This window comes from Pelmatolapia mariae, linkage group LG5, assembly GCF_036321145.2.
Source record: "Pelmatolapia mariae isolate MD_Pm_ZW linkage group LG5, Pm_UMD_F_2, whole genome shotgun sequence".
Lineage (NCBI taxonomy): Eukaryota > Metazoa > Chordata > Actinopteri > Cichliformes > Cichlidae > Pelmatolapia > Pelmatolapia mariae.
Window position 1 is genome coordinate 19,425,371 of NC_086231.1, and position 27,937 is coordinate 19,453,307.

At 41.9% G+C, this 27,937-nt stretch overlaps 1 protein-coding gene across 3 annotated transcripts; it reads right to left on the reverse strand.

Moving 5' to 3' along the window:
- Positions 1-1,929: 1,929 nt before the first annotated feature.
- Positions 1,930-27,819, reverse strand: wnk2 (WNK lysine deficient protein kinase 2). 3 transcript variants are annotated; one of them, XM_063474039.1, is made up of 29 exons: positions 26,003-27,819; positions 21,318-21,490; positions 20,611-20,831; positions 19,724-19,881; positions 19,024-19,112; positions 18,628-18,847; positions 17,503-17,773; positions 16,342-16,622; positions 15,334-16,230; positions 14,817-14,930; positions 14,364-14,396; positions 13,484-13,903; positions 12,608-13,312; positions 11,398-11,447; positions 11,093-11,255; positions 10,884-11,000; positions 10,620-10,790; positions 10,429-10,471; positions 10,177-10,332; positions 9,126-9,982; positions 8,865-8,922; positions 8,690-8,754; positions 8,005-8,588; positions 7,668-7,894; positions 7,332-7,562; positions 7,121-7,195; positions 6,349-6,393; positions 5,911-6,233; positions 1,930-5,522 (listed from the first exon to the last, which is right to left on the reverse strand). In XM_063474039.1, the coding sequence occupies exons 1-29, from the start codon at positions 26,666-26,668 to the stop codon at positions 5,220-5,222; spliced, it is 7,716 nt and encodes a 2,571-aa protein (XP_063330109.1). In that variant the 5' UTR covers positions 26,669-27,819; the 3' UTR covers positions 1,930-5,219. The 3 variants fall into 3 exon arrangements, with proteins under 3 accessions (XP_063330109.1, XP_063330108.1, XP_063330110.1); XM_063474038.1 differs by having other exon boundaries at positions 7,097-7,195; XM_063474040.1 differs by lacking the exon at positions 7,121-7,195 and having other exon boundaries at positions 26,003-27,818.
- Positions 27,820-27,937: the final 118 nt, after the last annotated feature.

Consider the following 27,937-nt stretch of genomic DNA (forward strand, 5'->3'; position numbering starts at 1 on the left):
ATGGTGCACCGGCCATACAAGGACTGACAGCAGTTAGTGTGGAAGAAATGGCGAAAAGGTAGAGCTGAAAAGCTGAGAGAAAACAATAAAAAGAAACTAAAAATAAAGGCTTCTGCTGTATGGAGCAAAATTTGGCTCAAAAGGGTTGCAAATGCATGTGATTTGTAAAATGCATTTGTAAATGCATTTTACAAATGCATTTATTTATTTATTTATTTTGAGTGATCATTGAGGGCTGCCTAAGTCTTTTTTTTAGAGAAATTATTAGAAGCACAATATAAGAGTGATATTCATTCCCAGGGATGAATGTATGTAAACTTCATAGTCCTACAGGTGGGTAAGACTTCACCAGAGGAACTAATGTTATCAAACTCAGTAACTAACCCCTCAAAAAATAGTTTTAACAGAAAGGCTTTGCAACTTTGTGACATTACTCGTTTAGTCCAGTCGTCTTTCTGTTCACCTTCTTCAGGCCAATCAGCCTCCACTCCATGTACTTTAAATCTCACTACTCATCTGTCATTCTCCCATACAGCTATCATGCAACCCACCTCCTCCCCATCGCTTCCTCTCCCATCTAACTCAGGATCCATCCAAGCTTCTGTTTCCATCTCCACCACCTCTGGGGGGTCCTGTCCTAATCCCTATCACCGCTGGGATTCCATTCTGCTGTGCTGAGTCATCACAGGCTAATCACCAAATAGCTTAATTGAATCCTGTATATCAATTAATTATGTTCAGTTCTTTCTAATGAGTTTTCCTCTGTCAAATTTAATTTTAAGAAAAGAGAAATGTATAAATTTAACTTGAATAATCAAGTAAATCTTTTGCCCATGTATTTTATTTTGTATGTAATTCTATTAGAGGAGGACGTCTCCCAGTCTAAAGGCCCTGTTGACATCCCCTTCATACCCTGCTCTGCTCTCCACAGCTGTCACACATTGTCTGTTAGTCAACTGTTGTGATGACAGTGTAATGACTGTTCACTGTGGAGTTAATATGAAAGCTGTAGATGTCCCAGCTTTCATATCAACTCCATGATATGTCCCAGCGAAAACACATGAGGCACATTTGAAAAAATAAATAAATAAATAAAAGTTTAACTGAGCTTACCGGCTAACCAAAGGCCAGGTGTACAAGCTTTGTTTTGTTTTGTTTTTTCTACCTTTTCACTGAAAAATACTCCAATTATAGTCATATAATGGACATGGACATAATGTGTAGACTCTCAGTTTTCATTTGAGGGTATCCACATTCAAACTGGATGAAGGGTTATTGTAACTGGATAATTGACTCAAAGGCTATTTCATGGGCGGGTGTGGGCAATTCCTTCATTATTTCATTATTAGCTATGAGGATAAAAGGCCTGGATTTGATTTGAGGTGCAGTGCTTGCATTTGGAAAATTTTGCTGTGAGTAGACAACATGCAGTCAAAGGACCTCTCTGTGCAGGTGAAAGAATCTTTAAGCTGTGAAAGCAGAAAAAAAACATCAGAGAAATTGCTACAATTTTACAAGTGGCAAAATCTACAGTTTGCTACATCCTGAGAAAGAGAGAAAGCGCTGGTGAACTCAGCAAAGCAAAAAAACCTGGACATCTACATAAGACAACAGTGGTAGATGATCGCGGAATCATTTCCATGGTGAAACCCCCTCACAACAGACGACCAAGGAGAAAACGTGGAAGAGCTCATGATCCAAAGCATACTACATCATCTCTAAAACACGGTGGAGGCAGTGTGATGGTTTGGGCGTGCAGGGCTGCTACTGGTACTAATACACTAGTGTTTATTAATGATGCGACACAGGAAAGAACCAGTGAATGAATTCTGAGGTGTTCAGAAACATACTGTCTGCTCAAATCCAGCTACATGCAGTCAAATTGATATGGCAGCGTGTCATAATACTGATGGACAATGACTCAAAACATATAGCCGAAGCAACCCAGGAGTTTATTAAAGCAAAGAAGAGGAATTTTCTTGAATGGCCGAGTCAGTCACCTGATCTTAACCCAACTGAGCATGCATTTCACTTGTTGAAGACTATACATTAGAGAGAAAGACCCTCAAACAAACAGCAACTGAAAGAAGGCCTGGCAGAGCATTAAAAAGGAGGAAACCCAGCATCTGGTGATGTCCATGAGTTGAGGACTTCAGGCTGTCATTGCCAGCAAAGGGTTTTTAACCAAGTATTAGAAATGAACATTTTATTTTAAGTTCTTTAATTTGTCCAATTACTTTTGAGCCAAAAGGGCAAAATGAAGGGATTGTGTTTTTAAAAAATGCTTTAGTTCCACCATCTTTTTGTTCAGCTGACTGAATTAAAGCTGAAAGTCTGAAACATTACAGTATTACAAGTGAAGTTACAAGAATAATTTACTTAATGGGACAGCATCAATTTTATGTTAACCTAGCACTAAACAACACCAAAATAAATAATAAACCTTAACCATTAAAAGGAGCTCACATTTCCCCGTGACTCTGATCTTGAGAAAGAGTAAAGTAAATATATAACAACACACTTTGAAGGATGTTACAATATCTTACATCAGTTTCTTGCAGATGGAAGTTTACTTTGATCTTCAGATTCTTATATTTCTAAATTAATCTATTGCTGCAGGTGTGAATGTCCAAATAGATTTGTGCATCCACAACATGTTTAATTCAATCACACATACATGTGAATGACATGAAATAACCCTAAAGTCACAGAGTCAGGATGATCTTCAAACTGCAGTGTCAAGTGTATTATGCCTGACGGAAAGATGCTGATACACAAAAACTACAAGTACACACCTCAGATATCTCCTATTATCAGTGAAATATAAATACCAGTGGTGAAATATGGATTTTAACATAGATTTTAGCCTCTGTATGGTGAAATATAGAGTGATAACTTTCCCAGAACTGCATTTGCACAACTGTCTTTTCATTTGTAATAAGCAATACTGTTTTGGCAAATTAGAGTGAAGAGTAAAAGACCCAGAGACAATTTGGCTTGTGACTACTGATGAAAGCAGTATGTGACTAATATTGTGTGGTGTCAAGCAAAAATGAATTTATTTATGTCTTCAAGTATGTACAGCTTTTTTTGAGAAGGTATCAATCTGACAAGGTCAGGAAAGTGCTGGGAAAACAGGTGATACAGCAGGCAAAAGCAATCATACATCTAGCTGTCATTGCAAGCATTAGATTTAAAGACAGAAGTTACAGTGGAAAGCACAAAGAAAACTGCTGCATAGGAGATTAAAAAAAATATCTCGGTCATTATTAAAGATCTGCCTTACAGACAAATAATCCATTTTAAATTACTCTCTTAATGTGCAAAAGTGAAACTATTTTAAAGGGTCATGCCAATGATTTTACATTTAAGGTTCAGTTTATGATGCGTTATACTCAGTCTGCGTAATGTGTTTTGTGAATTTGAAAATAATATTTTTAAAGGTTGAAAGATAACAACCCTGATGATGTAAAGATGCTAGTGTGTTGTATTATGGGAAATTTAGCGTCCTGTAATTCTGCAAATATAGAAGATTTCTGTTTTGGTTCCCCAAAAGTGTTTATCGTGCCTTTACAGAACTGCTTGGCTTGCCATACTGACTGAGTGGTTTTACACGGGGAAACAAGGGACCACATTTATAAAAGCAAGTGCTTTCTTAAGATGACTGTGCCATTTGCACTCAAAAATACACAAAATGACATATGCAACCCCAGAACTCTTGTAAGGGAGTAAATGATTTATGCAAGAGATGTATTAAAGTATTGTTTTTGACTAAAATAGTGAAAGCACTATATTTTTTGGAAATCCTTGAATCATGTTAGCCTTAATACGTATAAGCATGAGCTAAAAGACATTGTGAGGCCAGAATCTAATAAATACAATTTTGAAAACCTATGCCTATTACTCAAACATCAAACAGTTGTGGCTTTTCGGTAATTCACATTCGTCATGTGCCCCCCTAATATTATCACATTAACAGCATTTATCAAACAACAACCATCCACGCAGTAATCTCTTAAAAACCACAAGGCAACAATATGTAAAGCTACAGATTGCATTAGTAGAGGTATGGGATGATTATGATTTTGACTCGTGTGTTGAGTCCTTCAGCCCTCCTTATGTATGATTTCAATCGCTTTCTCTGAACAACATCCACTCTAAACACAGAACACCACTCAGTGGGGATTCAGAGAACATCCGTGTGGTCATGCAGGCTGCTGTGCAGGTGCTAAAGCAATCCCACAAGAACATGACTTCAGTGAACAAGGAAACTTACACAAGTATATGCTAACCTAATTCAGCTTTGGATATTAATTTATTTTTTTACAATCTCTGATATTTAATGTACTGCAACACCGGATTGTAGTGTTTAGCTGTGTTTTGTTGCTAAATTAAACATGTTTTACTCCACATTCATTATTCAGATCACATAATTTACCTGTGAAGGTGAAAGCATATATAGAATATCTAGAGTATGCTTTGAATCTAAATGCTTTTCTTCAAAAAACGGAAACTGCATTTCAAGGCACTCTCACAGGTGTTTTTTTTTCCACCTGAAGATAAAGTTCAAGTTCATTCAAATCTCTTAAGGATATTTCAAGCGCTTGTGCTGGAAGCATTTCATCGATGAAGAATGAAACCTATCCTTGGACTGAGAGAGCAGAGTAAAGCGACTGGTCCTAGTGACCAGGATGTCAAGTCTTCACAGTGATGGCATGATGGTGGCAAATAAGGTGTTGCATTAAGACACATAACTGCAGCACCAACCTACAGATTATCTAATGGTAACTATACAAACACAGGAGCTATTTACAGACTGACGATAATTCATATATACACTCGGCAGCTTATATATATATATATATATATGAGTGAGATGAGTAACACAAACATCAGCTGCTTAACTGAAAACACAATATGAATGAGAAATACAGTATGTACATTCAATGCACATACAGAAAAAATGAAAAGAAATCTGCACTTTAATGCACGATTCAGCTAATTACAAGTTGACTGCAATCAAGGATTATGCATTGTAATACGGACATGAGGTATGTTGACGCAAAATGAAACAAATAACAAAAAGACTAAGGATGAGTATGTACATATGATTACATACGTGCTGGTTATATATATTTACACTATTATGCACAGATTGACTAGAACTATAATGAGATATATTTTTGGTAACGGAGTTGGAAGACACAATGCTACAGAGATTAGAGAGTCCTCGCCTTGGGATCAGTTGGCTGATATGATGGTGCTGGAATGGAGCTGTGGGTGTCCTGAGCTGAGGCCACAGCAGGAAAGGCAAAGACTCCTGAAGGAAGGGGAAAGAAAAACCCAGGCCACTGGCTAATAGAGAGAGGTGAGGGCAAGGCCCTGAATGGAGCAGGAGAGTGATGCTGATAAGAGGGATGTGCCCCTGCCGGCGGGGTGGCGATCATTGTTGACCCAGGGCCGTCAGGCCATGACAGTGGCAGACTACAGGCCTCTGGTCCTGGAGCTGTCCATGGCAATAACTAAAAGGGTTACATAGTTAAAAGTAAATAGTAAACATAGCACTTTTGCATATTAAAACAATATTAGCTACACTAACATTGTTTATAGACATGCAGGATACAGTACTGTAATACTAGCATGGCAATAACCTCTAGTAATCTTAAGGAATGCCCCAGTATGCATTAGGAAATGAAATACAATAATCAAGTCAGAGTGCAAGTCATGATAAAATGAAAGCGTATTACTATATTCTGTAATGAACTCTTCTAATTAATGAGTCCCTACAACATAAAGGCATTTTGAAGTTATAGCCATTAGAGTAGTTTTATACACTTCAGGCCTCATGATCTAAACACTGTATATTTGCAATATCTCTTTTATAGAATAGATAATAACCATAGCACTCACATCTGAAGCCCTAGCAAGCTGTTCACTTGTTTGAAGTGGATCCTGATCCCAAAGCTGGGGTCGAGTGATACTCAAAGAGTTAGTGCGAGGCCGGTGGGTGACAATCAGAACCTCCTGGGCCCAGTCATCCATTAGTCGTTGTAAGTCTTCAGGCAGGTTGCTATCATAGGCACTCGTAGATGTGCTACTGTATGTGCCTGTTTTGTTGTTGCTGTTATTGGCTTGAGCTTGGGCCAATCCTATCACCGGCTGATGTGGAGGAGGTGTGACACCCCCAGGCAGCTGCTGTGACTGATTGGAAGCCCCTGCTGAAGCTCCAGACCCTAAAAAAGACACACACACATACAAACACCTGGTTTAATACCCTGATTACAACATGAAACAAACAACTTGACTTATAGAAAAACAAATTCTTAATGAGACTGTAATTTTACTTACTGTTACCACGCTCTTTACCAAGACAAAGTCGCTTCAGCGTCGCCCCTACAGAACAAAAAAAGATTAATGCAAATCGCAGCTTTCATCAGCAGGTTATAATGGTCAATAACGGGGAGCGGTGCAAAACAAAGCTACCGAGCACTGCAAAACAAGGGAATAAAATCACACTAACAAATGGATAAACAAGGCAATCATTTCCCTTAAATGAGACAATCCGTATAGTTAGCAAATCATGCAGATGACCCATGTTTAAGGCATTACAAAGTGCAGGATATCAGAGTGACACAGATAACAAACAGGTAATACAGGGTTAGAAAGAAGCATTACGAGAAAATCTATTGTAGTTTGGGATGCATGAGACATGCAAGAGTCTGTTTCCTAGGTATGCAAAGTTGATAAGTGTTTATTGCACACAGACAAAGAGCAGAAAAATTAGTGAGACGTGAAACGTGAGGTAAAACTCAATACTTATAAAAATAAGTTGAATAATAAATAAATAAAAACAGTTTTTAAACATGACTGATAGCTATTGGGTAAAATTCTCAGCTTCTCTTTCAGGAAATTTGTGTAAACTGCTGAATGAAATAAAATCATCTCTGAAATAAGATAATACAATAAAATACCAACTAATAACAATGAGGCAGAGAAAAAAAGGGCACATAAAAAACCCTGTGAACTAAAAGGAGTTTTACTGAAAATATGGAAACCAAAAAATATGAAGCTATGCGGGAAGAGAAGAGATACAAACAGATAGATAAAGACACAGGCCCACTGAGAAATCTAGCTCGTGGCTTGCTACTCGATTTATAGGTCACTCTCTCAGATGGTTGAGGGTAATTAGACCAGCCTGTAGAAAAGCATAATCAAGGGAAAAAGACAACAGGGTAAGAAGAATAAACACTCCATTGCCAACATTATTAAACAAAGCAACAACACAAATAATGGTTTTATTATTAATACTGTTGAATCAGGGTGTGTGGTACCTTGCCCCGGTGCCACTTGTGTGCCAGTTCCATCTCCGTGTAGTCCAGCATAAATATTATCAGAAGATAAAGAGCCTTTAAGGGAGCAGGGCTGCTGAGTCTGCACGGGCTCCGAGGTTGAGCTGGGAAGGTGGCTGGTGCATGACCGGGCCCTGCTGTGAGTGGGGAAAGACCCTTTAGCTGGAGACCCATTTAAACTAACTGTGTTGTCACCCGTACCTGCAGCAGCACCTAAAGACACACAAATGCAACAAATGCAAGAGGATAACATCAATAAATAGTCTTTCAGTACATATTCTTAACTTTTAGTACTGGGATTTCTGCAAAGCCACTCACTGGATCTGCTAGAGTCACCAGTTTTGGTTGTGACATTTCTAAACTGTTGAACCAGAGGGCTGAGAAGTTTGCCTGGCTTCAGCCTGTGCTTGCTGGACCTCTTTCTACGGCTGGCATGTGGTGCAGCAACTCCCAGGCCAGGAGGAGGAACTTTACCAAGTCTTCGATACAGGAGCTCCACTTCCCCTCGCTGATTGGCCTGCAGCTCAGAGATTTCCTTCAGATGTCTGAGGAAACCCAGAAGACAAAAATAATAATGACTTACAAGCTAAATGACAAAATATCTTCATATACAAACATGCTGCATGACAGAAAGCAAACCACAAGCAATGCTTACTTCTCCCTGAGTCTCTGTAGTTCTCTCTTTATGTCTGAATCCTCCATCTCGGAGTCATTATCGCTGCTGCCATAGGCAGAGCCGTGCACCCCTCCATGCCTGCTCGGTGAGTCAGAGCTCTGCACGCTGCTGCTGCGACCAGAACGACGGAGAAAGGCCACTGCCCTTTTCATGAGGTCACTTCCTCTGCGCTCGGTGCGGGAGTGTTGCGACGGGGTGGCAGGAGTCAGCTTTGCAGGGCTGCTCTCTGCCCCTGAATCTGAGGAGAGGAAGCGAGCGTGGACCGTGACATCCACAGGGACGGATGTCATTGCACGAGGCAAAGAGCCCCGCTTGGCATTAGAAGGAGGCGTGTCCAGATAGAAATCAGGCGGGGCAGAGTAACGGCTACAACGTGTCCTCTGTGTAATGTCATCTTCAGTGCTCACCACAGAGAAACGGCCAATTGTGGTGGAGGTAGCCATGGCATCAAGCTGACCATGGTCCCTAATGTATCCCACAGGGTGCGCCGGTGAGGCAGCGCTGCTCCAGCTCCTTTGCTTCACATCTCGTCTGTTGGCCACTTCAGGGGGAACAGGAGTGATCTGCCAAAAGCACAGAAGAAGAATTCGTATGAAATCACGAATGGTGTGAAAGAAGAAAATGGTCCTTCACTTTAAATGTGTGAACATGCTCTCATTCATACCTTAAATCGACCTCTTGCTCCAGAGCATGAAGCAGAGTGAGGAACGTGTCTTCTCGACAGGGACGCTGGAAGGAAAATATCCACAATACTAAAACTGTAGCACTGCAGGAATTAACTCGCATCTCATTTTACTTAGGAGATAATGATGCCGATTATGTTGCGATGCTTGACGTACCACACACAGCTGAATCACTCAGTGCGCTCAAACTGTCCATTCTCTCTGGAATTTGAGGCTTATAGAGGGCAGAGGATACAAACTATTACTCGTTGTCCTTTAAAATACTTGATGAGGAACAGCTAAATAATATTTGTCATTCTCTCTTAGATCAGTTTAGCTGTGCTCGTTTTCTTGAACTCCATTAAAACCCTAAAATATATTAAACAGTTAAATTAATATTATTTGGATACAGTACAACACAGTACAAAACATACTTACCAGCTGTTCTCCTCCTCTGTAGCGTCCCTCCCCTATTGGCCCTGGGGTGCTGTTTCCTGAGCCTCCTGTGGCGCTGTCTGGACCAGGAGGAGACTGGATGTACTCTGTGCCAGACCCTGGTGTCTCTGCAGCGCTGCCTGATGGATACATGGGAGCATACTCCTGGTAGAGCAAATTCCGTAGTTTCTCATCCAGGGTTTTAATGGTGCTGTCCACAAAGCCGCTACGACCCAGTCTTCCTTCACCATCTGACTCACTGGGGCCTGCACCATGCTGGGATGGTGCTGGACTCTGTGGTAGTGAGGACACTTTGGTCCCTCCAACAGTGGCAAAAGGCTGATGCAGCACCACAGGCTGCTGCGGTCGCTCGCTCCGTGCTGCAGGGGCGTAGGAGACAGCCGGTGCCTCTTTGACTGATCCTGGCTCCTGGAGCGGAAGAGTAAGCGGAGATCCAACCTGTGAAGTGCTCACATCGAGAGAGAGGGGCATGACCAGAGGGCAGCAGGGCACGTCGTCAGCAATAGAAACCGGGCATGTCATATCAGGCAACTTCTGAGATGCATGGATTGGTGAGATGGAGCCGAGAGGGGATCCCTGTGAATCGTCCACAGGGAAAGCAGCATGCGGGGATGATGTTTGTGTTCTGGCTGTCTGGGCTTGCATGCTGTGTTGCATTGAACTGCCTGCTGGCTCCACTGATGGCACTGACTGGAGAGTCGGGGGTGCAGACACAGGAGGTGACAGGGTGGCCAAGAGGAGCGGGTCTGTGTTGGACATTATTGGAGGACTGCAGAATCCGTACACGTCATAAGAGAAGCCTCCACTTCCCCCAGACATTGTGGAAGATGAACCCTCTTCTGCAAAAGGTTTTTAAAAAGGTAGAATCAAAATTACACAGAATTATGATTTTTTTTTAAAAAAAGGTCTACTTTATTTATTGTGAAATCAGTTTTTGCCCATCTGAGCTGAAGGATGCCTGTCATTGTACTGCCACAAGGTGGTGTTCTTGCTCCTTGAAGCTGCTGGATATTATGGGAAAATTGGCAGTCACCTCTGGAGGGCTTTGCAGTGGTGCTGTCAGCAGGGTGCGTAGCGGCTGAGCTCCCAGGTGACTGCGTAGTTGTCCCGTCAGAGGGGGTCTCCTGACTGGATGTGGGTATCTCCTCTACAGGGCAGATTATGAACCATCTCTTTCCTGTATGAAGAACTGGGATGGATTTTTTTAAAAAGTTATAGTGACGAGGAAAAAGGATTTACCAGACATGCATACGGGTAAACGTTTTTCTAAGAAAAAGTGTTATACCATTTTGCTGATAGACTGGTTGAGATCCTCCAGGCTGCTGACTCTACAAAGAAATGTACAGATGAAAGCTAAGTCAGTATGCTAATTGCTTTGCCATTCTATTTATTTGTCTGAATCCGTGTTTATGAGTATGTCACTGCTAATATCTAAACCTACAGTATTTTCAAGCATGCAGTGTATTTGTTTCTTACCTCTCCTACTAACGCTTCAAATGGCTGGACTTGTAAAGGACTGCAACTCAAAGCTGTGTCCCTTTCACCCTCCATGTCTTCATTCAGCATGTCTTCAGCTTTATCCACAATATCCTTCAGCTGGTCAATAAAGATTTCCTTCTCTAACATCAAGATGAAGCCATTCTCTACCTGTAGATATGCAGTTATTAAGATGTTAAACAATAATGCAAATATTAAGAAATGATTAAGCACAAAGTCTAGATTGTACAAGTCTGGATTAACCATGTAAGTTGCGATTTCCTCGGGAGCATCTCCATCCAGATCAAATTTAAATGTCACCATTTTGTGGTTGTGAGTCTCCAGCTGGCATTCGACCATTTTATCACCAGTGTTGCAAACCTGTGGGAGCAGTGCTTACACTTTACAATCAGAAAAATAAAAGATTTCAAGAAACTGTACATTCTGACACCACAAATGTCACCAAGACTCACATTGAGCATGCTCAGCTTTGGTTTGCTGGTCTTTTCCTGCCTGGAACGTGTGCGGGCAGACTTGCGGTGATGTTTCCTCGGTTTCCCATCTCCCTTTCCCACACTAGCAAAGCTTTCATAGCCATCACTTGTTTCCTTGCCAGATGGTATATCAGACTTGAGACTAAAACAAAAAAGAACATTTTAAGACAGTTTAGCAATTCACGGCCAAGTGGCACATTTTCCTCACACAAAATTGTAAAAACTACAGAATCTGAAAAGACAGAGAAAATAGATTTAAAAAAAAGAAAACAGCAGATACACACCTGTCAAATTCATAACTGGGTAAAGATATTGGTTTTTCCCGAAGCGCCTCCTGAAAATAGAAAAATGGGAGTGTTAGAGGACCTTGATGAAGGACCTATAATGGATCACTGAGGGACTAAGCCTTACTGTGGTTAATATATAATGTAATATGGTTAATGTGTGTTGTTACTTCTCAGCATGTTAAACTAAGATTCAGAAGCTGGTGTCATGATGGGACTGATGTATAAAATTTATGTTAATGTAATTTGAAATGAATCCTGCAGTTTGAACGTTCTTTCTGACCAGCGGATACTTTAATACAGTCATGTGAAAAAGAAAGTTTTTACAGAGCTATAGTATATTCAATGAGCCATCATTTGTGGAAGTAGTAATAATGTGAAGTAATTGGTTTCTGTATCCCTTGCTGAGGTTTGCTGGCATTCATTTATGCACGGCTCTCTTCAGGTTCTGCCACAGCATTTCAGTCAGGTTGAGGTCTGCACTTTGGACCACTAACACACCTTGTCTCTTTCAGCCATTCTGTTGTAGAATTGCTGCTGCATTTGGGATCAATTTCAGCCAATCTTGAGCTGTCAGGCATATGGCCTCAAATGTGACTCTAGATTACTTTAATATACAGTGGAGTCCGTGGTCAACTCAATGAATGCTCTGGTTTTGTAGCTGCAAAACAAGCACAAATAATCACCCTCCTCCACCATGCTTGACACAGCTGCTATGAATTGCACTGATATGCTGGCGTATTGTAATCTAAGCGAACCTAAGCTGTGGAGCCATGTTCTTTCAGACCATGTACTTTCATGAACTTTAACACCTAACATGGTTAATAAGGCCTCTGGAGTCTGAGAAGCTTTTTTTTCACAGTTTCTTGGAGCATTGTACGGTCTGATCTTGGGCTGAATTTTCAGAGACGTTAAAAACTCGGAAGACTGTGGCGTTGAGTTACCCCCACACCTAACTGCCTAAACTGCTTTTACAGAGGGGATCACATGTGCTGATGATCAGTTAATCAAGTTTTCTTTAGAAGCACCTGGCTGGTGTACTTAGTTTTTCATAGATCTGCAAAGAGTTCTGTGAAGAACTTTCTTTTGCACATGACTTTATTTGTCATTTGCAGAGACAATTTTAATCAAGCACATGTAAATCTTATAGAATTTACATAAGTGTAAAAACTGGTATTACTCTCAAATATTCACAGACTTTCATCACTACCTCTGCACAGGGCTCTTGTTGAGGGGTGCTGGATGCAGATGCCATGTCTGCAGTTTGCTGAGTTGCAGGCAGGCTGGAACACTCGGGTATTGAGACTGTTGTCTGGGTGCCAGGAGGCTGCAGAACTGGAGCTGGGACTGAAGTTGTGACAGAAGCTGGAGCGGGAACAGGAGCTGCAGACTGAACTGGTGCTGGCAGGGTGACAGTGTTTGGGCCTGAAACCAAGCCTGGGACTGACATTTCGGGTTTGGATGAAAGTATGCCTGAGCTCACAGAGGAGACTTCTGTTTGCTCCAAAATGGGACCTGATGCTGATACTAGTGGTTGAGCTGGGGCTGAGACTGCAGCTTGAATTGCTGTTGGAACTTGTATTGGGATTGAAGTGGGGGATTTAAGAAGGGTTGTGGTTTGAGGCATAGCTGCGGCCTGAGCTGATACTGGGACTTGAAGTTGGTTTTGTGCTCCCACCACAGCCAGACTTTGTGCTGGAGGTTGAGTATCAACTTTAGCTGGGATTGGGATTGACGCTGGGGCTGGGACTGGGGCTGAAATTGTAGAAGCTCCTGCTAAGTCAAGGCCAGCTCCACTAGTTTCTGAATCTGTTCCCCTTCCCCAGAGAGAAGTCTGAACAGTAGGCAAAACTGAGTGAACCGCACCCAAATGCTGAAAGTCTCCCAGAGTGCCATGTGGAGTGAGTGACTGTATCTGAAAGAAAACAAGCACATTTAAAGAATTGTTCAACAGTTAGTTCAAGTACTGTGTGTCTTTGAGTCTCTAAACCCATGCCCAGCAAGCATCACACCCATTCCACCTTAGTATTACAGATTTCCTATGATCCAACCAACCATTACAGTGAGAACTGAGTGAAATATTCACCTGGACAGGCTGCTCAGCCAGACCGTGCTCAGGATTGGGGGCAGGGTATGGGGTGGGTTGTACCTGAGAGAGAGGTAAGGGATGGGTGGAATGGAAACTTAGGTTTGGTTGAGATGTGGAGGGGCTGCCCTGCTGCTGTGGCACTGCTGAGGACACGGACATGGCAAAAAATGGGAGGGGGAATGCCACACTGGGTACATGCTGAGGTGTGGACAGAGGAGTCTGAGGAGTGCCAAGAGTAGACATAGATGGCATGGCAGAATGAGGAATCAGAGGCAGAGAGGGACGGTGGGGTGAATGTGAGTAATAGGTGCTAGACATAGTGGATTCACTGCTGCTGTAGACAGATGGCAGAGGAGCTGGGGAGACGGGGGAAGGCTTGTGGCCCCCTGTTTGAATAACTGCATATGGTGAGGAAAACTGGGAAAGAAAAAGGGAAAATGATATAAAATGAACAAAGATAACCAATAGAAACAACATTCACACAGGCCCCTTATTTATTACTCTACCCTGCCACCTATTATAACATTTTATAGGAAGATTTGTTGTTGTCTTCTCTATGCTAACACAACACACCTGCATGCTGATCTGCAGGGGTAGAAGTGGGGAAGGAGCACTGGAGACTAACTGTGGAAAACTGGTAGCAGGATGACTCAGGTGGGAAGCAGGCTGCTCTGCAGATAACAGCTAAGGAAGGAAATGACATGTTTGGGGTTTTGTTTTTCTTTTTTGGTTTTTTTACTTATTTACTTTTTTTACAGTATGAATCTGAAACTGAGAATTCAAACTAATAATTAAACAGTTTAACAGCTTCACTTTGTTACAAGTGAGCTGCAGGGCAGGCAGACTTGTGATTCAGTTATTCTGCATGCTGCTCTACCTTTGGCAGGATAGCAGCTGGTTGGAGATGGTACTACAGTGAGGAGAGATAAATGTGAAGGAGACACAAACCACATGAACAGCTATTCACATCACACACATATACACAGATATACAGTACAGTGGACATTGGCTCTTAAAGGGAAAATCAGATACACTTTTCACCCACCTCACACACAGCACTAGACCTACTTGACTTAAAATGGCCAGCACCACTAAATCAAATGGCAGATTAACTTCCATTATATTGCATGTTTCAGTTTATGATTTAAAAGTTGAAATTGTATTTTTTATATTGCATGTCAAATGACGAGGCCCTGCGAGTCAAGCATGCTAGGACAGGCAGCTGGGTGGGCTCCAATGAGCGACTTTCAAACTGTCGCTTCATAATTCAGATTTTTGGGTCTCACTACAGACGTTGCCAGGGTATTTTAGAGTCAGATGTATGCAGTACCTGCTCCTGGTTGGGATGGGCTGTGTTCTGTGTCTGTAGAGTTGGGCCTGCAGCTGGAAAGCACTGTCTGCTCTGGTTAGCAGCAGTGGCTGGCGTAGCTGGAGCAGGAACTGTCTGTCAGAAACACATAATGGGAGACCTTCTTTAGGGATATTAGAATGTATAATATGTGTTTGTATTTAATACAACAAATGGGGCTCACAGTTTAGTTTGTCAAAGCATTTGTGGTCACTAGCAAGAAAATAGAGAGGGGTGTTTTTTAGCAGCTGGAATTGTTCATCAAGGGCAGTTAAAATGGAAACGGGAAGCGGCGGCATTTATTTATCATTGCCCATCCAACATGTTAAGAGAAGCACTTTGAGCGAGTAATTCAGCACTTAATGTTGATTAAGCAGGAGCAAAAACTGGCTGCTAACATACTGGCCAGGGGAGAGAGGCAACTTGCAGGATCAGGAAAGATACAGCAGGGTGCTGCTATGGCATTTCAGGCTATGCAAAGTCTTCTTCTCTAACCCACCAGAGAATCGGCTCTGTCTTTGCTGTGATGTGATGATAACTGCAGGTTCCTAACCACATTTGGAGAACAGTAGAATGGAGCATCCAGGCTCTGGCTCTTGTCTTTATGCTCACGTACTGAAGAACAACAAACCCCAGCCTCCCCATGGTTGTGTAGTGGATGGTTAACACCTCTATCAGAGAGGGTGGGGGAGCTGGTCCTGCGACTGACAATGTGATGGAGACAGTAGTTGAGGAGCGTGAGATCTCCACCTTCATACAAACTCCGTGGGAACACAGTTTGTGAAGGTGGAGAAAGATGTGAAGAAGAAGCTGCCACAACGGGCTGAGAATTTGATGATGTGGTAGTGGGCAGAGAAGAAGGAGACCTTGGCTGATGAAGAGATGTGGGCGAGCTTGGCTTGGAGACTGGAGCAAACTGGGTGGATGTGGTGACAGTGCGTTTGTGTATGTGTCCCAGTGATCCACCTCCTTTTGTCCTGTCCTTGCAGAGGAGAGACATGCAAGCTTGGCAGTGATGGTGAGGCCCTGGGCTGCGTGGGACACTTGGAGGCAGCTCTGCAGGAGGTTGTAAATTAAGGGGAAGGTGAGGTGAATCGAAATGACTTGCTGAGTCATGATGAGAGTGTTGATGGGGGAGCAAGAAAGGCGATAACAATGATGGTTTCTCGGCAGAGTTAGCATACAGGCAGTTTGTATCGTGCACTCGACTCTCTGTCCTATTTGCCGAAGACACTTCCTGTAAGGGACACAAGCAGCGGAGTGGAGTCGTCTTAGTTAGCGATTGCATCCTACACTGTACCATCTCAACCATGGAGGCGCTGCCACGCCTAAGACACATAGTACTTTCAGTGATGAGCAGGTTCTCATGGCATACAAAGGGATCACTGTAGTGACGCTGATGAGGTATCATTCCGAAAAAGAAAATAACATTTTCGTTATTTCAGAAAAATATCATTAAGGATATCAGAAAGAGAAAATGGAAATAACATGAAATGCTTTTACTCACTGTTTGACACTGATAAGGCCCCTGGTGCAGTTGTGCTGCAGGTTGTTGAAAGGTCCCAGGGTGCAGCTGGCCTGTGGTTTGCTGGTACGCTCCTTGGTGTAACTGCGCAGACTGTGCAGTGGACTGCTGGTAGGGCCCCTGGCGCAGCTGAGGGTCAGTCTGTGCAGGAGGACTGTAGATAATCTGAGTTGTGGTAACAGGCTCTTGAAGCGTTGGGTAGGGGCCATTCTGCTGATTGTTTAGCTCATCTAATTGCATGGTGGAGCTCACTCCACTGTCAGCTGTAATAAGAGAGCATGTAAAAGATTATGATTCACCATGATGCTTTATGCAGGAAGGACAGACAGTCAAAAAGAGAGATGGGGTGTGGGAGACAGTGGAGTAGAATCTTAATAAAATTCAAATGCTAAATGATGTCACGTAATTTGGCATCACTCAGACACTGCAGCAGCCATATGTCTGATTCTCGCTTAGGTTCACTGAAACTATTTTTAGCAACAGTCTTCGTCGTGTGTTTTAACCAGTGTTTGATCTTGTTGACCAATAATTTTTCTTGTAGTTTTAGTCAGTGACAAAAACAAGATGATAACAAATGCGCGAGGAGAAAAACTATCATGACATGTGCTGGTACTTTTGTCAGCACATTTCATATGAGCGAGATGAAGACGTTCTGGAAATACAAGATCCAATCAGAGCTAATTACGTTGTGTAGATAGGTAGGATCCAATCAGAAGTAATCTCCTTGTGCAGTAAGGTTAGATACGCACATTTAATCGGAAAAACACGCAGGGAGGGCAGGGTCAGCTATGCTTTCTCACGATAACACAACAAAACATCTCTTAGTAGGAAAAGCAGCAGCATTGCGTATTTGATGCCATGGAAAATAAAATGCTTTGTAAACCATGTGGAGCAACTCTCACTAGTAAAAACATGACAAACATTTACACTTTATATTTTAGTGAACTGAATAACTTCAGATTTAGCTTGTGATGCTCTTGTAATATTGAATCAACTAAAACTAAAAGAGCTTAGACATTTAAATTCTGAATAAAACTGAAACTAAAACTGGTCAAAATTGGCTCTTAAAATCAACACTGGTTTTAACTTCAGGTTTTGTGTTAATGCACACATTCACATAATATTCTAATTTCAGTTTCTTACATGTGGTAGATGTGGCAGCGGGGACGGTGCAGATCAGAGTCTGCTGCTCTGACTCTTGGTCTTCATAATCTGTAGTAGCTAATGCAGCTCCCTGTGGCATCCCTGTACTGGGAACCTGCAGGAGGTTCTGCTGAGTTTTCTTCACGGGTGTCTCGCTGTTTCCATTTGGTGAGACAGTCCGCTCCCTCCTCCATTTGATTAGAGCTACACGATCTCTGATAGACTTTCCAACGATCTTCACATCACAATCCAGAAAGAAACCTGAATCCACCTATGGAGGCACAAGCAAGATACTCACTGCAGCTCAGAACTACCCATCCTGCATTAACAGAAGTTTGCATGAAGAGCGAAAGGTCAACTGATCAGTTGCCCTAGTTCAGGAGTGTCAAACTCACTTTTTACACCGAGGGCATGTAAAGACTTTTAACTAAACAATTAATAATTACTGTTATGTAATATAAATGGCCAGATGGAGCTCTTTACCAACAGGAAAAACTCTAAAATTGATTAAAATACAATTGAAAATCGAAAATTTATGCCCTCCTTTTCCCAAAGCTCTCTAGTGGGCCCGACTGGAGTCTTTGCCGAGCTGATTCTTTCCCCCATGCCTTATATTTGACACCCCTGCTCTAGTTTCTATGTAGACATAGTCCTGTGGTATCTGAAGCACTTCGCAGTACTGCAAACCAGTAACACACTCCTTACATCAGACCTACATCAGAAGATGTGTTCCAATGTAATGACTTCCATAACATTATTAGACACTTTGTATATCATTATGCTGATAGCCCAACTACCTCATCACAGGAAATAACAGAAACTGAATTGAAATAGCAAACCACAAAAAAAACAAACAAACAAAACTACTTTTGTTATGGTTAGAGTTTAAATTCATTTCCCCTCTATCAATCCATAAACCTAATCTCACTGACTGGCTGTAGGAAGAAGCCAGAGTACCCAGAAACAGGGAGAACATTCAAACTCTAGACAGAAAGGCTCCGGCCAGATGATGGATTCAAACCCAGGTCTTTCTTTGTTGCGAGACAACATTTTAACAGACACCAATAAGAAACGTGTATGGCAAAGCACTGAGAAACAGTGCTTTTTGAAAAAGAATTTCCTTACCATTTCTTGGGCAACAACTTCTGGGACCTCATGCGCCAAATCAAAGGTAAACTCAATGGCACCAGTGTCTTTGTATTTCCCCTTCAGTTTTTTAGGATCTTCGACCCACAGCTTTAGAGCAATGGATGCTTTTTTCCCATCATCTTCTTCATTGAGCTCCACCCTCACACCCGTGTCCTCTGCAAAGAAGGCGTGATTCAGGAGGTCCTTGATGGAGTACCTGCAAGAAATACACAAACACTACAGACCTGCACTACATGTCACTGGCACAGTAAAACACAGAGGAGCACAAACTATGTCAGAGTCAAATAGTGGTATTGACGCTAACATAAGAGTCAATCTCTACCCACACAACAATGCGTCATAAGCCAGAGATAGAGGTTCTGGTCCAATTACCTTTCTTCCCATCTGTGACAGATGCACTCCCCGATTATTTCCTTAATTTCTGGGTCGCGGACTTTGCTGTAGCTGGCAGGTTTCACCCCCTAAAAAAAATTTAATCCACGTCTTAGCTTACCAAATGACAGGTTTTAAACAGAAGTACTTGGAGAAATAACAGAAGAAACTTCTGTCTGCATTGTATAAAATCATTAAATACAGAGTCTGTTAAACACATTGTCTTCCAGACATATGAGCCCTGGGAATAAAGGTTTTCAAAAGAAATAGGACAGTTCTCATCTGCCAAATTAAAAGCGTCAGCATTAGCTACATTAGGTAGATAGTGTTGTCTATTATAACAGTAATTTAACTAAATTAGTCCGAGGTTTGCCCATGCTCTCAGGGTCCTGTGTTCCAAGCGCTGCAGAACCAGCTAGAGTCTTTATTTTTTTCTTCCAAGTTTGACCTGGAACACCACAAAATAACAACAGTGCATCCGTGCAGGCAAAAAAACTCCAACAAAATAAGCAAACCTACATGTAAATTTGACTGTCTTTTGATCACTGCAAATGTGCAGAACAAATCGGATATTGTGGCAGGCTTATAACGAACCCTTCATTCTAAATAAGAACCAAAAAATTGAGATATAGCTTTGCTATTGTTGTAATCATAGATTGAAAGTTATTATAGCAGTGGCAGGATTTGAACGTGAACTCACGCTGGTCACTTTGCGGTAGATCTGAGCAGCATTTTGACATTCAGAGTAGGGATATTCAGATGTTGCCATCTCCAGCATACACATCCCAAAGGCATAGACATCCACGGCCTCGTCATAGTGCTCCTCATACATCTCTGGAGCCATGAACTCTGGAGTGCCTGGAAAATTAATGCAAGAGAAGATGATAAATTACAAACTTACTGATGGTTTAATTGAACTCCAGTGGCATCAACAGCAGAAATTGATCAGGCCTGATAAATTGTGAAGAATTTTCTAAACATGACAGTAAAATATAGCAACTTTAAGGTAGTCAAAAAGCTAATAATAAGCCCAAACAATCTCTGTAACTCTCCACCAAGTAGGGTTAATGTTTTTTAAAAATGGCCAATGATTCAAAACACTCATTGTGTCACAGCTGGTCGGATCCAGTGACACATAGATATTGAGCTTTTAATGTAATTCTATACTTCACAGAAATTTTTGTTTTGTTACATAAAAAACACAACAGGCACAGAATCCCACACTTAGAAGGAACAAGTTCCCTTATTTTGGTTATGCAGTACACAGATTTACTGTTTTCGTTTACTCCCACCGTGATCGTCAGTGTCATTTTTGGTACTGAATACTACCTGCAGCAACAAATAACCCGCTGACACATTTTAGTGTGGGATTGGTGAGTGCAGTGAAATATTTTGCTAAAGATAAAAACAGAGCCAAGAATTAAAAGCAAAACTAGAGCGAATGTTTGACTTTGATGCATCAAGTAAAATAATCTCGACCCCTAACGGTGTCTAACAGTGTCTGCACTGTGTTTACAGTTTCTTTCTGCACTGTGAAAATTCCCAAATCATTAAAACAGCATTTTTTCCAACTGCATGGTAACTAACCAATAACACTTTTAGCAAAAGAGGCTCTCTTTAGAGTTGCCAGGCCCAGGTCTCCGATTTTGACAGAGCCCGTAGGACCAGTGATGAAGATGTTGTCACACTTAAGGTCTCTGTGGATGATCGGAGGAGTTCTAGTGTGGAGGAAGTGGAGGCCTTTGAGAATTTGTCTGCACCAGCTTCTAAGAACTTTAGGCTTCATGACCTTAAAGCGCTTCAGATACCTGTTGGAAGATAAAAAATATATATATTATCGTGGTGATAGAGAATTTCCAGTTGACAACAAGTAAAAACTGGCTTTTCAAACATGCTGAATGATAGTTGCCAAAATCACATTTAGAGATCTATCCCCAAGTAACCTCTGCATTTATAAAATATATCCAGTTAGCTGTTTCTCTCTTGCTAATTGTTATTGCCTTCTCTAATTATTGTTCTTTCTCAAACCAATTTCCTAATTGTGACTGCCTGAAAATCTTTTTCTATTGTGTCCTACCCTCTATTTGGTATTCATTTATTTTGCTAATTACACTTTACGAAGAAAATCCACCCCCTTATTCAAATAAATATATCTTTCAGCTTTTGGTTGGATTTCCGCGGTTGAATAGAATGACAAAAATTATGCCATTCAACAGCTTTGGAGAGCAAATTAAAATATAGCAAAAAAGACAAACAAAGGTTATGACAGGAAATATTTTTCTTTTGCCGCTCACGTTTTTAGTGTTCCTGAGGTCATCAGCTCTGTCACCAGAACAATACACTTTTTCCCTTTGACGGGTGATTCCCAGAAGTCATAAAATCGCACAATGTTGGGATGCTGGAGAGCCTTTAGCATTTCTGCTTCCTCTTTGAATCTCTGTCTCTCTGCTTTGGACAGTTTCCGTTCCTGGAAAAATGAAGAAAGAAAAACGCTTTTGTTTTTTTACTATTATTTATGCATCAATTTCTATACAGTATAAAGAAACAGTAGTAGTCTCTCTCTCTCTCTCTCTCTTTCTCTCCCCACCTCATTTCTTTATATTTTGCTTCCAACAAGCCAGACTTCTAACTTTTCAAAGTTGTCTCAAATAATAGTTCTGCACATTTTCTGAGGGATTTTCAGCCCAGTCCTTTTTTCAGAGGAATGTTTGCTTGTTTGTTTGTTAAGCCATGTAACACTGACCTACACTGATCTACAACAGATGAACAATGTCTGAAAGTCCTGTCTTTAAGAAATGGGAAAAAAGGCAGCAAAGACCTGACACAGGCCCTGAGAGATGCATCTGGCTCTTCATTTGATCCATGTACTGTTCACAAATTCCTGAGCAAAAATGGCCTCAGTGGAAGGCCAGGAAATGGAAGGGAAACAGGGAGAAAAGGCTGAGGTATGCCAAATTACACAAGAACTGATGAATGATGATGAGGAAGGAGAGGTACAACAGTGAGCGACTACAGCCATCTGTGAAACACAGTGGAGGCTCTGTCATGGTTTGGGGCTGCGTTTCAGCCAATGGGGTTGGAGATCCTGTCAAAACTGTGGAATTTCTGTACCATCAGATTTTCTCCACCATGCAATATCACCTGGAATGCATCTGATTAGAAACAGCTTTATTTTCAACATGACAACTATTTCTTTGAAAGCAAACACATATATAGAAATGCATATATTGAAGCAGTGTGGGATCATGTTGACAGAGAACAGAACAAAAGGCAGAAACATCCAAAGAAGAGCTTTTAATGTCCTTCAAGAAGCCTGGAGAACTATACCTGAAGACTGCTTAAAGAAAATACAAGAACGCTTGCCTAATATAGTTCGGACAGTGCTACAGAATAAAGGTGAACATACCAAACACTAACTTTCAAGGTCATTAGTTTTGTACAGCCTCTGTTTTTGCCTTCTATAACATATTTCCACTTCTGTTTGCAAATGTTTCAATAAGTCGCTGCACCCGTTTCTCATTTAGGACAGATATGCATTCTTCTCAGTTAGAGATGGTAATGGAACAAATGTGATTCCTTTGAATATTCCCATTGCTTTATGATGGGACTCTGCTGCCTGTGGCTCATGTTTATAGTGAAAGCAGCTTTGGCATTTTGAGTGGGTATACATGGGGGTCTGAACCAATTACTCTCTTTATTACCACTGTGTAGAAAACACAAAGCACTACAGCATTAGTGAAATCACATTTTCAAAAGACAGATGAGTAGAAGTCTTGTTTAATCTGTTGCTGTGATACAGAGACAGACACATCTGTCATGGCAGATAAACGTGAGCTTTAATCACATTTTTAATCATAAATGTCAAACAAGCCTCTGGTAAATAATGGAACACAAAAAAATTCCATTAAGACTTTATAACAGCAAGCTAGGATTTCTTTTTATTTTCCTTTCAATCACAAAGCCACAAAGCATAATGAAAATCCTTGATTTAGGAATTAAATTGTACAAATTTTGAATTTTACGTCTTTACTTATACAAGCCTGAGTGGGTTTGTGTATAATGGATCAATATTTTGGCCCCTTTCTTCCCTGAACTGTTGTATAAATAGTAAAACAGCTGACAGCAAACACCCTCCACATTTCAGTTTCTCTCTTGTCAGCACAGCACATCCAACTCAAAGACTATGACAACGCCAAAAACTGCATGACCTCCAGGGTTTCTTTAGAGCCGTCTCCATAGACACTTTTCAGCAGAAACCATTCGGGTGCATTTGATGTTTCAAAGGCCAGGAGGAACAATAACCTCATGTACATTTTATGCTATTGATTATTGACAAATACCTGAGAATCAGATTTCCTGCAAAGCTCATAGTGATCTATACAGTGCTCAGTCTGAGGTGTCTTATATTACATGCAGCACTGTGAAGGATACAGATCCGACTTTCTTTCATAACTCTGATTCTTATCGTGTACAAATATATTACAGTTTGCCTCATCCCCATATCTTCATTGTCCTTTTTTAAAAGCAATGTTCATACAAATTATTACAAGATGCTTTGAGGGATAAGATCTCAGCAGGGTGTGGCACCAGGATTGTCTTTACTGAGACATAATTGTGCACAATGAAAAACTAAATAATAAATAATATTAGAAATAAAATATAATGTTGTGGACACAAATCTGGAAATAATATAAACATACAGAACTCTTGGTTTACTGTGTATCAAATACTTCGTATACTATAAGCTGTCCTTAGATGAACCCAGCCTTTCCCGTTTCTACTCTCATGGTGCAGAAGGCTGCATCAGCAAGACTCACTCTCCAGACACATCTGTGTGGTAACAGCACAAGGGTATAAATCGCTGTTTGATATTCATTACTAAGCCATCAGACAAAATGTACAACTGTGAGACACACTTCTCAGTGTGGTAAAGTGCTTTGGCATTTTACTAAATTGTGTTAGGCGATTTGCTAATTTCGGGTAAACAACTCGGACAGAAAATGTTTGATTGTATTTTTGCAGACAAGTAAGTAGCAAAACTGGCAGCCTGGTTTGCTCAACACCAGGAAAAAAGCTCCACTTCAAATACAATTCATTTCTGATTTCTATGAGCATCTATGTTTTCTGCTGTCTCATTCTTAGTTCTACCTCCGTACGCACACAGTGTACAAACCACACAGGGCATTTGAGTTACAGCAGCTTTTTTTGTGAGTGAGCTACACAGACAGAGACACTCCGAAGGGCAAGGCCTCATCTCGAGGGACAGAATGGTTGAATCATCACTAGATCTCCCCTAAGAACCTGCTCAGACACCACGCAGATGCAAACACACGCATAATGCACAAATACACTTACTGTAGAGCTCATCAAACGTGACACACATTCAAAAAGCACACTCTGCTGTGAAATCCAGTTAATTATGTGTTTAAGTGCTTAAAAATATGCCCAGTGGTTGGATTCTCTTCTAACAGACAAGAATGAGCACTGAAGATATGGATAGGTGTACTGATGAGGATCAGAAAGCCAAATGCGTTTCCTCCAGTACGAGCAATAAAGTTAATCTTAAACAGTAGTGACGCATTGTGGTACGGCCTTGGACAATCGCCGTTCTCATCCTTCAAATGAGATGAAGACACGCTGAATAAATGGGCTACATCAGAACTTCATTTTCATCTACTGAATGCAAATAGAAGCACAACGTAACTACCACTTAATTCTATGAACCTTACAGAGCTAGGCTGTGATTTTTTCATTAGGGAGAAATTCAGTGAATTGTTGGGCCAGACTTGCTGAGATGCCTTCCTGCACTTTCTGCAAGAGTATGAGGTGAAATGTTTTTCATCTTATATGAAATAATTGTAATTACGATCATTTAAAGCACACGAAAGGTTTCTAAGATTACGATGAGATGGTGACTCATCATTTCGTGCACTGACCCCAACGAAATGTCTAAGTCCGCGTGTAACGTGAAAGCCAATTCAGTGACTAAGCATACACCAAGAAGTAGTAGCTATTTAAGTTTAATGAAAAAGATCTGCTGGGAAAAACAAAGACACTTCTGCTTGTGTTTTGTTGCAGAATGTCTTAATACTTAATTTTTTAAATTGTATTCTTATGCCTGCTCATAAATCTGCAGACTGAAAAAGCTTAGCACAATTTGAGCCCTTAAAGGGCAGCCACTGTCTACAGGTCTGTCTGCAGACTAATCTGTATATCACATGGGCAGCATCTAAACTAATCATTAGATTACCACATACACAGATTAGTGATACAGCAAGCTGTCACTCATATGAAACACTGCATTTACCCCTTGCTAAAATATATCCTATAACAAATCTGACTAATTAAAGTGCCACTTCAGTTCATCTGCTGACATGGCTGAGTAGGTACAGATGAAATTCAATTCACTTAAAAGTCAATAATGTGCACAGGGGACAAGGAGGATACAGATTTCCTTTAAATGACATCTTTGTAATCTACTGAATCGGAAATGTGCTGTTACTTCAACTTGGTTTGGAAATAGCAACCTCTAGGCTAAGAATTATAAAAATAAAAGCTTGTACACTGATTGCTGAATTTTAAAAAAGTGAAAAAAGTGAAGTTTCTTGTAATACATATACGTGTGTGTGTTCACACATAAATCCTGTCATATGTATTGTAAATGCTTGTAACTTCAGCTTGTTTAATCAGTCCCAGCTATATACAGAACCATGGCTGTGACCTGGCTGAGCTAATGAGGGAAAGAACCAAAGGCAACAATGTAACACAGCATCCACTGATCCTGCCTGAGAGTTTGGTACATGACTGGCATGTATATGGGTATTTATGTGTAATATAAAGATCTTTATTATTGTCTTGCTTTTTATTTTTAACCTTCAAATGAGTGAATGAAAAACAATCAGAGATGCTGTAGAGCTCTTATAGTCAGCTAATTTGTGTTGGCTGATTGATGTTGGACCTCAGTGACTAGTGAACCCACCTGAAGCTCACACCAGGCCACTTCGACCCAGGTGTCGGTGTCGAGACCTTTATAGACAGTTTTGAAAGACCCTCTCCCCAGCTCGATGTCAAACTTGAGGAAGCGCCCTCCAGGCGAGGTGGCCACAGCCTTCATTCCGGGCTCCTCTTCGTTTTCGTCACTTCCTGCTTTACCTGTGACATCGGAGGGCACGACCTCTGCCTTGGGCTCGCTTTCGCTCCTGCCTCCCTTCTCCTCGTCCGCGTTCACGCTCTCTGTGGCCATGTCTTTCAGGCCCACCTGGCTCTCCGTGCTCGAGGTCTCCTGGAGGCGGGTCGCGTGCAGAACCCGCGCCCGACTTCTGTCAACGATGGTTCGCAGGTCGATGTTGAGTGCCGGGCTGCTGTTGACGAACTCCGGTGTGTCCACCGGCGGCTCTTCGGAGTCTGACAACCACTGACTCCGCCGAATAAACCTGTGGCGGACCGGCACCTGGTAGTCTGTGGAAGGGTATGAGCTGGGGTCACTTGCTCCACGCAGGGCTGTGTTTTGTATGTTGACATTGTGGTCTGTACCATTCTCATACACAGGCCTGCAAGCATTTGCATTAATGTCCGAGTCCAGATTAGGTGCTGAGGAAAACGTGGATCCCAGTGGCGGATCTTTGCTTGAATCCACCGAATCCATCCCGGTTACGCTGTTAAACACTCACCGGCGACATTGTTTCTGGAGGATGATGAGCCGCTCTCTCGTAGCGGTGGAAGAGTTCGCTGCTTACCTGCAACACTCCAACACGGTGACGCAGTTCGCCAGTTCAGGGTGTATGGCCTTAGGTTTTTTGTTTGTTCGGGACACAAAACATCCCCCAAAAAATGGCCAGCGGGGAGGATGCGTGCATTGCTCCTTGCCACCTCACCTCACGCCCCGGTGGTCCACCTTGCTGCAGTACAGCACAGAGCAAGGCGACCTAAGCCTGATGTCGCTGTCAGTTTAACCTATGAGCTCACGAAATCCGTTTCGACCACATTGCATAAGATCCAGCGCCTACTATAAAACTGTGATTTGTTCCGCAGACAAATAGCTGTTCTATAGGCCTACAGTGGACAGGCGGGGATGTTTAGACCGTGGCACGCACCGGCTCCTCCAAAGACACATCACGGGACAAGCAAGTGCGCGGCAGTCATCGAGACGGACTCCGGTGGATGCAAATATACAGCAGGTGTTCCGGGTGAAAATGTGAATCAGCTCCGAGAAGTGTGATCTCAGCATAATTTCATCTATCCTCACACTCCGCACATACTTTTTCCTCTCCTGCGTCGTCCTGAAGCCGAGTGCAGGATGGACACAAGCGCTTATCAGATTATGCTCACTGCGGCACAGCTTGCCCCACGTCGTCGGAGCACACAGCTCTCAGCGCATCTGTCGTTCCAGCTGATAATACTGTTTTCTTCTTCAATTTCATCTCTTTCAGGTTTGGGGAAACTAGAACATTTCACGGCACAACCCACGCCCCTAGCAACAACACGTATCCAATAACTCGGCACGCTTTTAGGCGGCACCTTCACCCTCCCCGGACACAGGCTGTGTGGTCCACACCGCTGTCCGCCCTCATCGTGACGCGCTAAGCCTCCAATGGGAAGATGACTGAAAGCCCACCAACCAACAGGCACGCTGTGAGTTACCGGATAACACGCACCGGACCCTGTCTTAACAGCAGACTCATCCGGATGGATGACGTGCAGAGAGACCGACACATGAGAACATCTGGTGTATTTCTCGAAGAGCTATCATAGGTTTCAGTCCCCTTAGACATTTTATTTGTGCTTACAGGATTTATTAAACAGGGTTAAACGGGGTCTTTGTATCCATATCGTGAAACAAAAATAAACAAATTATAAAAATTAAGTTGGAATTAAGTCAGAAAGGTAGCATATATTAATACATATTTAACACATT